The following is a 15,475-nucleotide window of genomic DNA, read 5'->3' on the forward strand; positions in this document are numbered from 1 at the left end:
CCACAGGACTTGTTTCCAAGATGCATCAGGCTTGCTTAGATGTTCCTTTGAAATTTTTGAAAAGAAGTTTTTGGCCTCAAGAGGCGCAAGCTGAAGGTTTTGCCATGGCCCTCACAGTCCCCTGACCTAAACATCATCGAGAATCTGGGGATAAACCTCAAAAGAGCACTGCATGCAAGACGGCTCAAGAATCTCACAGAACTAGAAGCCTTATGTGAGAAAGAGTGTGTGAAAATCTCCCAAACAAGAACTGAAAGACTCTCAGCTGGCTACAAAAAGCGTTTACAAGCTGTGATACTTACCAAAGAGGGTGTTACTAAGTATTGCCATGCAGGGTGCCCAAACCTTTGCCTTGGGCCCTTTTCCTGTTTTATTATTTTGAAACTGTAAAAGATGGAAATAAAAAAGTTTTCTTGCTTAAAATATTAAAGAAATGTGTCATCTTTAACTTTATGCCTTTTGGAAATCAGTTCATCTTTTACTCTCTTAGCTATTCACAGTAACAGAAATTTTGACCACTCGTAAAGAGAGCTTTTGGTACATTGGCCTTTATTAATCAAAGTATTGAGCATAAGAGCTGGAATGTTATGATGAGGTTGTATAAGGCATTGGTGAGGTCGAATCTGGAGTATTGTGTTCAGTTTTGGTCACCAAATTACAGGAAGGATATTAATAAGGTTGAAAGAGTGCAGAGAAGGTTTACAAGGATGTTGCTGGGACTTGAGAAACTCAGTTACAGAGAAAGGTTGAATAGGTTAGGACTTTATTCCCTGGAGCATAGAAGAATAAGGGAAGATTTGATAGAGGTATATAAAATTATGATGGGTATAGATAGAGTGAATGCAAGCAGGCTTTTTCCACTGAGGCAAGGGGAGAAAAAAAAAACAGAGGACATGGGTTAAGGGTGGGTGGGGGGGAGTTTAAAGGGAACATTAGCGGGGGGCTTCTTCACGCAGAGAGTGGTGGGAGTATGGAATGAGCTGCCAGACGAGGTGGTAAAAGCGGGTTCTTTTTTAACATTTAAGAGTAAATTGGACAGATACATGGATGGGAGGTGTATGGAGGGATATGGTTCGCGTGCAGGTCAGTGGGACTAGGCAGAAAATGGTTCGGCACAGCCAAGAAGGGCCAAAAGGCCTGTTTCTGTACTGTAGTTTCTATGGTTCTATGGGTGCCCAATCTATTGCATGCCACTGTATCGAGGCAAGACTAGTCATCCATGTTTGCCTGCAGCAAAACCTAGACAACATACAGTCTTGGAAAATAAATGGCAAACTACGATCATGCTACACAAAAGTCAATTGCATAACCAGCATAAGTCCTCTGCAGACATATATAGGTCATAATAATTTTCAGAGACTCGACTGGGTCAGTTGCACAAATATTTCAGTTACAACCGTGTCATACATCAATCACCTTGTGGTGCAGATTTGTCTCCTACTTCCTAAGCCTGAACAAGTATTTACACACACCACATGACAAATTACTTTCCACTTTTCTGGGAACCTGCAGTTTTAGCAACACTAGTGAAGCTCAGCACCATGCAGTACAAAGTTCCTGATGAACGTACTATTCTCTATATCTCAAATACTCTCTCCCAGTAACTGTGCTGGATTTGTAACTACAAAATATAGTTACATCCCTATATTAATACAGTAAAACTTTCCAAATGCTGAGATGGACAGAGGGGATTGGTACATGGGAGTATGGCCATCTCAGGATAGACCAAGGAAAATAACATTAAACCACGGAAGGGCAAATTACAACATTATTATGTAGGAGCTTGGAATGTGTAAATCGGAAGCTGAAGCTGTTGTTAGACAAGTTCCTATCTAAAATGTGGGAGTCATTTAAAGAACAGGACACCCCAGCATGGGCATGTCCGTTAAAGAGGAAGGACATAAACGTTAATGTAAAGGACCCTTGGATGATGAGAGAGATTGTAAATTTAGTCAAAAATAAAAAGGAAGTGCATGCATGGCTTAGGAAGCTGAAATCAGAGAGGGCCTTTGATGTGGTCCCAGTACGCAAGAAGGACCAACCGAAAGTCTTGAATGATTACCGTCCAGTAGCCTAACCGCATTACATCATGAAGACCCTAGAGAGGCTGGTTCTGGCTCATGTCCAATCACTGGACAGATCAGCCCTCGATCCCCTGCAGTTTGTCTACCAGGAGCACACTGAAGTTGGCGATGCTGTCTTCTACCTGCTAAACAGAGCCTACTCCCATTTGGCTTGCAAGTTGAGTCAGTGGCGAGGAAGGCAAATGCCATGTTAGCACTCATTTCAAGAGACCTAGAATACAACAGCAAGAATGTGATGCTGAGGCTTTCTAAGGCACTGGTGAGGCCCTACTTTGAGTACTGCAAACAGTTTTGGGCATCTCATCTTGGGAAAGATGTGCTGGCATTGGAGAGGATCCAGAGGAGGTTCACAAGGATGATTCCAGGAATGAAAGGGTTATCATATGAGGAACGTTTGATGGCTCTGGGTCTATACTCACCAGAATTCAGAAGGATAAGAGGGGATCTCATTGGAATCTTTCAAATGTTGAAAGGCCTAGACAGGGTCGATGTGGAAAGGCCGTTTTGCATGGTGGGAGAGTCTAGGACAAGAGGGCACAGCCTCAGGATAGAGGAGCGCCCTTTCAAAACAGAGATGCAGAAAAATGTCTTTAGCGAAAGGGTGGTGAATTTGTGGAATTTGTTGCCACATGAGCTGTAGAGGCCAGGTCATTGGGTGTATTTAGGCAGAGACTGACAGGTTCTTGATTGGACATGGCATCAAAGGTTACAGGGAGAAGGCCGAGAACTGGGGTTGAGAAGGAGAAAAAAAAGATCAATCATGATTGAATGGTGAAGCAGACACGATGGGGCAGATGGCCTAATTCTTGTCCTGTGTCTTATGGTCTTATAGCTTAGCAGGGCAGCACAGTAACGATCGTGTTTTGTGATTTCTCAAGTGCCTTCAATGCCATACAGGCCTAAATGCTGGGACGAAAGCTTCATTCATTGTAGGCTGGCTTGTCCATTGCATCCTGGATAATGGACTATTTGTCTTGCAGACCACAGTTTGTCTGGCTTCAGAGCTGTGTGTATTGGCTCCCTTCCTGTTTACCCTGTATATCTCGGACTTTAGATACAACTCTGAGTCATGTCACCTGCAGAAATTCTCTAATGATTCAGCAATAGTTAGGGTATAAAGGGATGATGGGAGATGAATACAGGGCCCTGGTGAAGGACTTCATCGCATAGTGCAAATTGAATCATCTGCAGTTCAACATCAGTAAATCAAAGGAGATGGTGATAAACTTTTGGAAGACTAAGCCTGCACTACTCCCCTGTTACTATTGATGGTGAAAACCTACAAGTACCTGGGGATGCATCTGGACAACAGACTTAAGTGGAGTGCCAATGCAGAGGCTGTGTACAAGAAGGACCAGAGTCACCTCTACTTCCTGATGAGACAGAGGTCCTTTGGAGTATGCAGGCCTCTCCTTCACATGTTCTACCAGTGTGTTGTTGCCAGTACAATTTTCTATGCAGTGGTGTGTTTCGGGCAATTGCAACAACATGGGTGATGTGAAAGGCTCAATAAACTGATTAGAAAGGCTGGGTCTGTTAGAGGAGTCAAACTGGACATACCGGAAACTGAGGTAGAATAAAGGACTTTCCGGAAAATCCTGGCAATTCTGGACAATGTTTCTTAACCTCTACATGACACCTTAGTAAACAGAGGAGCACTTTTAGTGAAAGACTAAGACAACTGCGCTGCTCCAAAGAGCGCTATATAAGGTCATTCTTACTCTCGGCCATTAGGTTCTAAAATGAGTCAACCTATAGCTGCTCCTGTCAGATTGTTATTAACTTTTGTTTACCAGTACTCTATTTAAGCTCTGTTTAGCTCTGTTAACCAAGTATGCAATACCACCATAACTTCTTATCTGGACAGTGTGAATGTGCACCCATTACTGTATAATATTACAGTAAATCTTGCAGTATCATCTTATCAGTAGGAACTTGTAAATCTTGCAGATCTTATTTTTAAGGTAACTTTTTTTTAGTCTTTCTTACTTGTCTTCTAATACTGATAAATCTGTGCACTGGTAATGCTACTGTGACACTGTATTTTCCTTTGGGATCAATAAAGTATCTATCTATTTATGAATATAAAGAAGCTGGAAACAACCCAAGTAATCAAATAGGAGAGCCAAAAGTGGAAAAGTGCAGTGAAAGGCAGGCGGAACACCACCAAAGGCGGTGAGTTCCTTCTCCTTGCGTGGGGATTTTTTCTTGTTTTTTAAACCATAGGAGAGAGATAGGGTCCAATGGAGCAGCCATCATTGGAGTGAAGGCTAGAGTCAGAGTGTGAATTTAGTGGCTTTGATTCAAGAGGCTTCCATGAGAAGAGGCTGAAGCCAAAGAAACAGATACGAAGGGTAGGTTTTTCCTTTCGTTATTGCTGATTTGGGCTTGGTTGCCCATCACGCTGTGCAGGAAGGGTGGCAGATATGGCAGTGGAATGCTCCTCATGTGGGAATTCATGGAATCTGATGGTCTCCCTGATGACTACAGAGGCCTGATGACTGAAAGGCCTAAACAGAGTGGATATGCACAGAATGCTTCCTATAGTGGGAAGTCTACAACCAGAGGGCACGACCTTTGACTAGAGGGACATTTATTTAAAAGAGAGATGAGGAAGAATTTCATTAGCCAGAGAGTGGGGGATCTGTGTGATTCATTAATACAGACAACTGAGGAGGCCAAGTTATTGGGTATATTTAAGGCAGAGGTTGATCAGTTCTTGATTAGTCAGGATGTTCACGGTTATTGGAAGAAGACAGGAGAATGGGGTTAAGAAGGATATATAAATCAGCCATGATGGAATAGAAAAACAGACTTGATGGGCCAAATGGCCCAATTCTGTCTCTCTGTCTTGTAGTCTACCCTTACTGGCACGTGACACAAATTGGAATCCAGAGATTATTACCCTTCATGTCCTGCTTTTCAGCTTCCCACCTTACTCCCGATATTCTCTTTTGAGGACCTCAGCCCTTTTCCTACCTACTGTATGTTGTTGGTAGTAATATATACCTCTCCCCGTTAAGAATGCTGTGGACTGTGTTGGAGACAATTCTAACCCTGGACTTGGGAGGCAAAATACTATCCATGAGTCTCTTTCACATCCACAAAATCTACTATATGTTCCCTATATGTGTAGAAGATGATGAGAGGCATTCATCGTGTGGATAGTCAGAAGCTTTTTCCCACGGTTGAAACGGTTGCCACAAGAGGACACAGGTTTAAGGTGCTGGGGAGTAGGTATGGAGGAGATGTTAGGGGTAAGTTCTTTTAATCAGAGATTGGTGAGTGCGTGGAATGGGCTGCCAGCAATGGTGGTGGAGGCGGATACGATAGGGTCTTATAAGAGACTTTTGGATAGGTACATGGAGCTTAGAAAAATAGAGGGCTATGTGTAAGCCCAGTAATTTCTAAGGTAGGGACATCTTCTGCACAACTTTGTGGGCCGAAAGGCCTGTATTGTGCTGTAGGTTTTCTATGTTTCTGTGTTTCCCCTTACTATTAAAATCCCTGTCACCACTGCACTCCTCTCTTCTCTCCTTTTTTTTCCTGAGCCATGGAGCCAGACTCAGTGCCATAATGACCTGGTCGCTGGGGCTTGCACCCTTAATTCTATCTGAAGTGGTATGCCTGTTATGGAGAGGAACAGCCACAGGGTTACTCTGCACTATCCTTCTATTTCTTTACTCTCTTCTGACAGTCACCCAGCTACTACAATATAGGAAGGATGTGGAAGCATTGGAAAGGGTACGGAGGAGATTTACCAGGATGCTGCCTGGTTTAGAGAGTATGCATTATGATCAGAGATTAAGGGAGCTAGGGCTTTACCCTTTGGAGAGAAGGAGGATGAGAGGAGACATGATAGAGGTGTACAAGATAATAAGAGGAATAGATAGAGTGGATAGCCAGCGCCTCTTCCCCAGGGCACCACTGCTCAATACAAGAGGACATGGCTTTAAGGTAAGGGGCGGGAAGTTTAAGGGGGATATTAGAGGAAGGTTTTTTACTCAGAGAGTGGTTGGTGCGTGGAATACACTGCCTGAATCAGTGGTGGAGGCTGATAAACTCGTGAAATTTAAGAGACTACTAGACAGGTATATGGAGGAATTCAAGGTGGGGGGGGGGGCTCATGTGGGAGGCAGGGTTTAAGGGTCGGCATAACATTGTGGGACGAGGGGCCTGTACTGTGCTGTATTGTTCTGTGTTCTATGTTTTATGTACTACCTGCCTCCTGCAACTTAGGGGCGACCACCTCCCTGTAGCTTCTATATATCACCTTCTCATTCTCACATATGAGCCGAAGCTCCAAGTCCCTTACACAGTTTGCAAAGAGTTACAGTTTGATGTACTTCTCGCAGATGTAGTTATCAGAGAGACTGGAGGTCTCCCAGATGTCCTACAACTTGTCTGAGAAGCACACCACTGACCTGGGATCCCTTCTCATTACTCTAGCTAGGCACTAGTGAAGAAGGTAATGTAAAATTGACAGAAACCTCAATCTAGCCTCTGCCTCTCCTCACTGAAGCCTCTTGAGCCAAAGCCTCAGTTCCCCCTTTTTGTCCCACGTCAACAATGGTTGCTCCCACAATGGACGCTCTACATAAACCTATTTTTTTTTTTATTAGCCCTTACCAAGTGCCTAATTACCCAAGTAAGCTCAGTCTCCGCAGGAAGTCCCGCTAGGGCCCACTCATTTTAAATCTGGTGCTAAAATCCCCAAGTAACTGTTCCTATCAGTCTCAGTTAAATAATAGAACTTAGTTCCAGCAATCTGGGCTAGGCAGACATCAAGCAGAAATGCAAGGCCTTCTGCTTTAGGTAATGAAATGTTAGAACTGGTACTAGATAATAATTTGTATGAGAGGGATCTTAATTGTCATTTATCAAAATAATTTATTGAATGAATACATCAGCTGGAATATAGCAGGAAGAAAGGAATAATTATAAGTATGTGTGCTAAGCTGCAAGCATTTAAACAGGTCATACCTAGAGCAACTCTTGCAGCCGATGCATCGTAATTAATCCAAAAAGACACCCAAGAGAGGATGGTGATCAAGATGGAGGGCATATATGTTTGCAGAATGAAGTAACCAATGTTTCTTTTAAGCTTGAAGCTGAGGGAAAGCCTGGGGTAAGCACCTGAAAAATACATAAATACTTTCAGCTCCATTTATGAACGAAGTATAGATAATTTTTATTTCCCAACAAGCAAACAAAAGAAAACATTAAAATCCATTATTCATTACCTGTTCCTAAAAATTATGGTTACTTGGATAAAAGGTAGAGAAATAAACCATTAAATTGTTTAGTTATTTGAATATATGTTGCCTTTCAGATATCATAGCTGATATGTAAACAGATTTTATGAATCTACCTTTTCCTCACATTCCTTACATTTATGGTTAATAAAAATCTATCATCTTCAGACTGAAAATCAATTATGCCACCAGAAATTCAGTATGTGAAATTTCTATCAAATATGCATTCAGAATTGCTCTTCAATTTGTGTTTTGTGATATCACACCGGAGGAAATATTGTATCATTTCTTAATGCATGCATTACTAAATGACAATAAAAGAGGACTGTGTGTCCTCATAATCTAAATTTCACTGATGAAAATGCCTGATTCTTATTTTTAAACTATGCCACATTGCCCTCCAGTTTCAAGTTTCAAGTTCAAAATTCAAGATTATTTATCGTCATTCTTCAGTTCACAAGTGTAAAGGAGAACAAAATGATTTACTGCAGACCCAATGCAACATGAAAAATACACAGTAAGCATAAAAACACAATAAGTATAACTATAAAAGCAACCCTATAAAACACAATGGATAAGTAAATGTCATATACAGTCAGATTTTATGTGCATAAAGTAACACTAGGTGATGTGTATGTAGTGGTAGCAGGGGTGGTGGAGTGGGTTGATGGGTGGAGATGTTGATCAGGTTGACGGCAAGGGAGAAGAAACTGCTTTTGAGTCTAGTGGTCCTAGCATGGGTGTTGAGTGGCCTCTTCCCTGATAGGAATGGGATAACTAGTTCAGATTCCCCAACCAATATAAAGTTTCTTTAGGTTGATATTATCAGTCACCTTTAATAATAATTAAATTAAAAATAAAATAACACATTAACTCTCTGGATTCCAGTTAAAAATTAACTTAGTTTCTGTATTTTCTGCATGTAATTTAACTTCTGGGGAATCTAAGTACTGTTCTGATAAATCTGCATTACTCTACCTCTAAGGTTTTCCTAAGTGGTGATACCAGGAACTGTTTACCGTACTTCAAGTGTGCTGTAACCAGGACTTAAATATAGCTGCTATCCACTTGTACTTCATAATTCCTTTAGCCTTGCTGATTACATTCTGTACTTATCCATGATATTTTGATGACCTATATACACAACTGCTCAAGTCACTAGAAGTCTTACTTCTTCTAGTTTTAAACAATTAGTAAAACAGGGGCCCATTGCTGTTAATATTCACACTTTTCAGATAGTATTAAAGGAATTGCATTTATCTTGTGGATTCAATGAAGTAAGTGCTTTTCAGAAGCATTATCAAGTCAATTTCTCATCAAGCCAAGCAAAAAGATGTTAGGATATTTGACTAAAGCAAGGAAATTTAGTTGTTTTCAAGAAAATAAAGTCCAGTGTATTTCACAATAAGCTGAAGAGACAATTTAAAATGGTTCTGATATTAAAAATACAAAGCGAAACGAGCCCGGGGTGGTAGTTTGATTGAAATTAGAGTGCGAGGGAAGGGTGAATCTATTAGAATATGAAAGAGAATTTTAAAACTTAGGTGTTGCCTGATTGAGAATACAAGAGAAAATGGAATTTGGTTAGAATTACAGTAACAGAAACAATTTCACATGAAATTAAGTTTGTATATGGTGAACATGGTAAAGGAAATCACTGAAAGAGTAATGCCCAAAGTGAAGAAGGCAAGAGTAAGGGTTTCAACAGCAGATGAACTAATATGTCAAAATAGTCAGACACTAATCTTTTTAAATAGGATATAAAATTTTCAACAATGTAATACTAATTTCAACTAACATGATTTTAATAACACATCATAAGCATAGCTATTCCACTGATGGAAACTCCCATTTGAAATAAACATGCATTGCGAACTCTTTATTTAATTTGAAAGCGAGTTTGATTTCCAGGTTACAATCCAACAGGTCATGCAGGGAAATCACTTGGGAAGTGCAATCATTTCTGTTCCTCAAACTATGTTCTGTTCCTTAAACTTCAAACTATAGTCATTGCATATACTTTCTCCAGAAAGCAATATAAATGAAACCAGGGCTTTAATTATTTTTAGGACATGAATCCCATTACTTATTCTCCCCACAATCTCATCAACTCCCTCCAGATTCTACCATCAACCTACACTCTAAGGGCAATGTACAGGGGCTAACTAACATACCAACCCACATGTTTTTGACATTTTAGAGGAAACAAGAACACCTGGAGGAAACTAATGCTATCAGAAGAAGAATTTTCTATCTACACACAGACTGCACCTAAGGTCAGGAGTAAACCCAGGTCTTTGGCAAGGAGAAGCAGCAGCTCTTCTGGTTATATCACTGTGCCACCCAAATACCTCAGCACATCTCAAGTGTCTCATCAGTATAAGAGTACTGAGTCAGTGTGCAAGTAGATATGAACTAATTATTCCCTTGGTGGAGAACTGCTGAACAATTTCTTGGAGTTGCATTTTATTTGGCATAATTTGGGAAAATTGTAGATTATTGCTTGAAATTGTTTTATAATGTTGAATCAGAAGCACATCAAAATAAAATTACTCATTTGTATGCCTGATTGAATACATTATATATTCATCTAGCCTATAAGGAAAATACAATTGTTATTGCTGCTTGCCCCTAGATACAGTATTCTATTGGAAGCTGATTGCCAGTTCATCAAGGAGGAGAATCTCTAAGCAGAAGTGACAGGTCTGAACTGACAGCAGTCAGTGACACCCAATCCCTACATTCTGGAAAGATCCTTATGGATTGGAAAACCAAAAATGGAATATACAATTCAAGAAAAGAGAGAGACTGAAGCAAGCGAATGTAGGTCAGCTGGCTCAACATCTGTCACTAGGAAAAAGCTGGCCCCTACAATGAAAGGACAAAGGAAATTTAGAAAATTATAGAATTGACTAGAATCAACAGTTTTTTAATTAAAGGGACAATATGATAGACAAATATCTAAGAATATCAAGTTCAATTTATTGACATTCTGCTGTACACAAGTAGAATGCCAAATGAAACAACGTGGCTCCAGTCCAAATTGCACAACACAGTACCTGTAACTCACATGCACAAAATAAAGTAATATTATCACAGATAAATAAAAATAAGTAAATAATATCACAAGCAGATACGTAAAGGGAATCAATTGCTGTAGCATATGTGCAATTCCAAAAGGATTTAGATAAGGTATCAAAAAAAAATTATGAAATAAGACAGGAGCACACTGAACTTGGATCACTAAGCTGACACAGGTTCAGAGGCACATTTTACATCTTAAAGTTGAGAAAGTATAAGCTGATCATCTGGCTTAATGAGAAGTTCACTAGCACATCCCAGGTGTTTGGACTGTACTTTATATTGGTGTCCTTTAGTTATTCAATGTTTTCTTTCTTGTAGCCAATTGGTGGGTGGGTGATTTGTTCATTCTTAGTGTATGAGTGGGAGGGGGTGTTGAAGAGGGTGACCTTGATGCTATTGACACTGTTCTTTTTTGCGAGTGAGGGGTCAGGGATTGTTATTGTGGCTATTTTTTCTCTGCAGGGGAGGGGTTGAGGATGTGTTGAAATTGTTGCTGTTATTTTCTGTGGGGGAGGTGAGAGGGGATTTTGAGGTCTGTGAATTTTGTTTCTTTTTCATGCTGTGGGGAGTTGATATATGGTCCTTCTGTATTTCATGGCTATCTGGAGAAGACAAATATTACAGCTGTATTGTACATGCATATTTTGACAATGAAATGAACCTTTGAACCCTTCCTAGGATCTTCACTTAATTGGAGCAAAAAAACAACTTTCATTTCAGAACCTTCAGCTTTTACCCAGTAAAATCTGAGTTGATCAGTTGCCTTTTAAGTAAAAGATAAGGCCCTTTACTAAGTATCATTACTAAGAGCAATGAACTAAATGAGTTTGCATCAGTCTTCACTGTGGAAGACACTAGCAGTGTGTAAGGTGCTGAAGGATATGAGGGAAGAGAAGTGAGTGCAGTTACTCTTACAAAGGAGAAGATACTCAAAAATCTGAAAGATCTAAGTGTACACAAGTCACCCAGACCAGATGAACTGCACTACTGCACCTTAGGGTTCTGAAAGAGGTAGTGGCAGAGATTGTGGCAGCATTAGTAATGGAGAGGATGGGAAATGCAATGTCAGCATTTGTTTCAAGAGGTCCAGAATACAAGAGTAGAATTGTGATGTTGAATCTTTATAAGGCAATCACCTTGAGTATCGTGAACAGTTTTGGGCTCCTCGTCTAAGAAAAGATGTGCTGCTATTGGAGAGGATTCAGAGGAGGTTCACAAAGATGATTCCAGGAATGAAAAGGTTATCATCTGAGAAACGTTTGATAGCTCTAGGTCTGTACTTGCTGGAATTTAGAAAGATGAGGAGGGATCTCACTGAAACCTTTTGAATGTTGAAAGGCCTAGACACAGTAGATGTGGAAAGGATGTTTCCCATTGTGGGGGATTCTAGGACAAGAGGGCACAGCGTCAGGATAGCAGGGCATCCATTTAAAACAGAGATGTGAAGAAATTTCTTTAACTAGAGGGTGGAAATTGCTGCTATAGGCAAGTGTGGAGGCCAGGTTGTTGGCTGTATTTAAGGCAGAGCTTGATAGGTTCTTGATTGGACATGGCATCAAAGGTTATGGAGAGAAAGCCGGGGAGTGGGTCTGAGGAGGAGAGAAAAGGATCAGCCATGATTGAATGGCTGGCAGACTCGGTGAGCTAAATGACCTAACTCTACTCCTAAGTCTTATGGTTTTATTTGGATAGTCAGTATGGCTTTGTGCGTGGTAGGTTATCTCCAACTAATTTTATAAGTTTCTCAAGGAAATTGATGAAGACAAGGCATTGGATGTTGTCTACATAGACTTTCACAAGGCTTTTGACAAGGTCCTGTAGAGGTGGTTGGTCAAAGTGGATCAATCGCTTGGCATTCAAGGTGAGGTAGTACATTGGATAAGATATTGGCTTTCTGGGGAAAGATAGACAGTGGTCGTAAATGGTTGTCTCTCTGACTGGAGGCCTGTGATTAGTGGGGTTCTGCAGGGGTTGGTGCTAGGTCTGTTTTTTTTTGTTTTCTCTATCGATGATCTGGATAATAATGTAGCTAAATGGATCAGTAAATTTGCGATGACACTAAGATTGTGGGTGTACCGGACAGTAAGGAAGACTATCAGAGCTTGCGGCGGAGTTGGGACATGTTGGAAAAATGGCAAATTAATTTTATGCAAACAAGTGCAAGATGTTGCACTACAGTAGGACCAATCAGGGCAAGTCTTACAGAGTGAACAGTAAGGCATTGTGGAGTGCGGTAGAACAAAAGGATCTGGGAATATAGGTCCATAATTCTTTGAAAGTGACATCACAGGTAGATAGGATCATAAAGAAAGCTTTTGGCACATTGGCCTTCACAAATCAAAGTACTGAGTACAGGAGATGGGATGTTATGTTGAAGTTGTACAAGATGATGCACAGGTCAAATTTGGAATATTGTGTGCAGTTTTGGTCCCCTACCTTCAGGGGAGTTGCAAATAAGGTTGAAAGAGTGCAGAAAAAGATTTACATCAATGTTGTTGGGACTGGAGGACATGAGTTATAAAAGATTGAAAAGGATAGGATTTTCTTCCTTGGAACATAGAAGAATGGGGGGAGATTTGATAGAAGTACATGAAATTATGAGGGGCATAAATAGGGTAAAAGCAAGCATGCATTTTCCACTGAGATTGGATGGGTACTACAACTAGAGGTCATGGGTTAAGGGTGCAAGGTGAAAAGTTTAAGGGGAACATGAGGGGAAACTTCTTCACTCAGAGGACTGTGAGAGTGTGGAACGAGCTGCCAGTGCCAGGGCTGCATACAAACTCAATTTCAATGTTTATGAGAAGTCTGGATTGTTACATGGACATTAGGGGTACGGAAGGCTATGGACTGGGTGCAGGTCGATGGCAGTAGATAGTTCAATTAATTCCACATGGACTAGATGGGCCAAAGTGCCTGTTTCTCTTCTGTATTTTTCTTTGACTTGAAGTGTAACATGTTCCTTTTGTTCAAGTCAAGACCTGAGATTCCTGGATCCCAATGATGCAGGAACTTGAATCCTCTGCATCAGCTCTTCAGCCACACATTCATCTAGACTATCATTTTTATCCCTGGACTCTCTAGCACATGGCTTTGGGATTAATATAGAAATCATTCCTCTAAAGCATCTACATTTTAATTTCTTATCCAACTGCCTAAACTCACTCTGTGGAACCTCATCCTTTGTTCCACCTTTGTGACCTTGCACTTCCCACAGATATCATCAGCCAGGAAGACTATAAAGTTCCCTGACTGCCCACATCCAGCAGGACAAGCATACCACCACCCTATCATTCTGCATACAGCAAATCAAAGACTGAGGATAAAACCTTACCTGTGCCTTCTGACTGATACCCTTTTCAAAGAACTGCTGTCACTCATCACACCTGGGCCACTTACTCCAGCTTTTCATGCCACAGCTTCCTCAAGCAAAGCCTCAGCTCCCTGACCTTCACTGGCACACTTTCACAATGTCTATTCCAAAATAGTGACTCCATATAATTCTAATTTCTTTTTATCAGCTGCTGTTAATTAGCTTAATAGCCAATCAACTATTAACCAACAATTTGAAAATATGCCTCTTTAGAATCCTGGAAGTTAAACTCACCAGCAAATCCCAGAACTATCTCTTTCAAATTCTCAGTCCAAGTCCCGGCTCCAAACTAGGTATCAAACTTCAAATCATATCACAAATCTTTTCCCCAGTCAAAGTGGTTTATGACATAACATTTTCCATTAGTATTATACTTTTCACACCCACACTATATATTCATTCTTCAATACCTGTAGAGAAAACAACATTCTTGGAAATAAGGTGATAATCAACAATGGAAAACTGTGGTAACTCAATCTTTTCCACCCCAGTCACAGCTCTGTCACCTCCACGCCAGTAGAATTCAATGTCATCTGTGGTGTACCCATCTGAAACAAAATTGGAAAGTGAATTGTTGGGGAGTAAAATAATTCTTGAAATTTAGCAAAGTTAAACTTTGAAACATAATCAAAGTTCAAGCAGCATAACCACTCATGTATCTTTGCATATTTTGTTCTGTACTCTCAACAGCAGAAACATGCAAGAAACGTTGTTTAATTAGCGCAATATGAGGATGCATGCTTTCCTTAAATCCAACAAATAAACTTGCTGTTATCTCTTTTTTCCATATATCTTCCATATCCACCCCCACCAATCTCTCTCCCCAAATCCCACAATTTCTGTTCTATTCTTTGTTTCAGGTCACCCTACAAAAGTCCTTGATCTTTTCATTAGCAGGTCTTCAACTACTGCTCTTCAGCACAACCTTTTTGTCCTAACGATAGCTAATGTTCAGTCTGGTTGACCATCAAATTAAACTAATGATCAAAAATAGCTTTAATGGACAATAAGGCATGTTACTTTAATATAAAGTCAAATATTACCTCAGTTACATTCTTAAATTGATAAACAGCATAACAGTGTCCCTAAATAAAGAAAAGCTCATGTTTTCTGTTGGACATCTTGAAAATCCCCAGTGGGATTGAGGGATTAAACTTCTGGCCCCTTCTCAATACAGAATGGAACAGATTGCATCACTGGGTCACCAAATTATAGATGTTACAGCCCCAATTCATTTAAAAATTATTTTCTATTGTATTATAAATAACAGAATTTGTACAATTTGTACAATCCAATCCATTAATAATGTGCTATGATCCATTACAACCTGTTCATTGTTTAGTTTTCGAAAAACATTTTAGTTTGCAAGTCACAAAAACAGAACATCTCTACCCTGAGCATTCTGACGTAAGCTTCTTGAAAAGCTTTACTGCAGTTTAACAGATTTCATCAAAAAATTATAGAGTTTATACACATTTTTCTACTAGGAAGTGTAGAACTGTATTCATTAAGTAACACATTTACAAAAAATAAATGATGTAGATCACATAAGCACTGAAGACTCAAATTTACTACTGATCATTTAATTCTTATTTAATATAGACTCAGAATAATAAATAATTGATAGTTATTGTGATTGAAGTAGGGTTATAAGAAGATGATTTGTTCTTAGTAAATAT

General features: G+C 40.0%; 1 protein-coding gene across 2 annotated transcripts in view; it reads right to left on the minus strand.

Moving 5' to 3' along the window:
- Positions 1-15,475, minus strand: part of LOC140200864 (gamma-aminobutyric acid receptor subunit beta-2) — a 201,507-nt gene that overhangs the window by 19,678 nt on the left and 166,354 nt on the right. For both annotated transcript variants that reach the window (XM_072264498.1, XM_072264497.1), the window contains exons 6-7: positions 14,207-14,344; positions 7,068-7,220 (exon numbers count right to left, since the gene is read on the minus strand). In XM_072264498.1, the coding sequence (XP_072120599.1) occupies positions 7,068-7,220; positions 14,207-14,344 (291 nt within the window). The remainder of the gene's footprint in view (positions 1-7,067; positions 7,221-14,206; positions 14,345-15,475) is intronic.

The sequence above is a fragment of the Mobula birostris genome, chromosome 7 (genome assembly GCF_030028105.1).
Source record: "Mobula birostris isolate sMobBir1 chromosome 7, sMobBir1.hap1, whole genome shotgun sequence".
NCBI classification, from domain to species: domain Eukaryota; kingdom Metazoa; phylum Chordata; class Chondrichthyes; order Myliobatiformes; family Myliobatidae; genus Mobula; species Mobula birostris.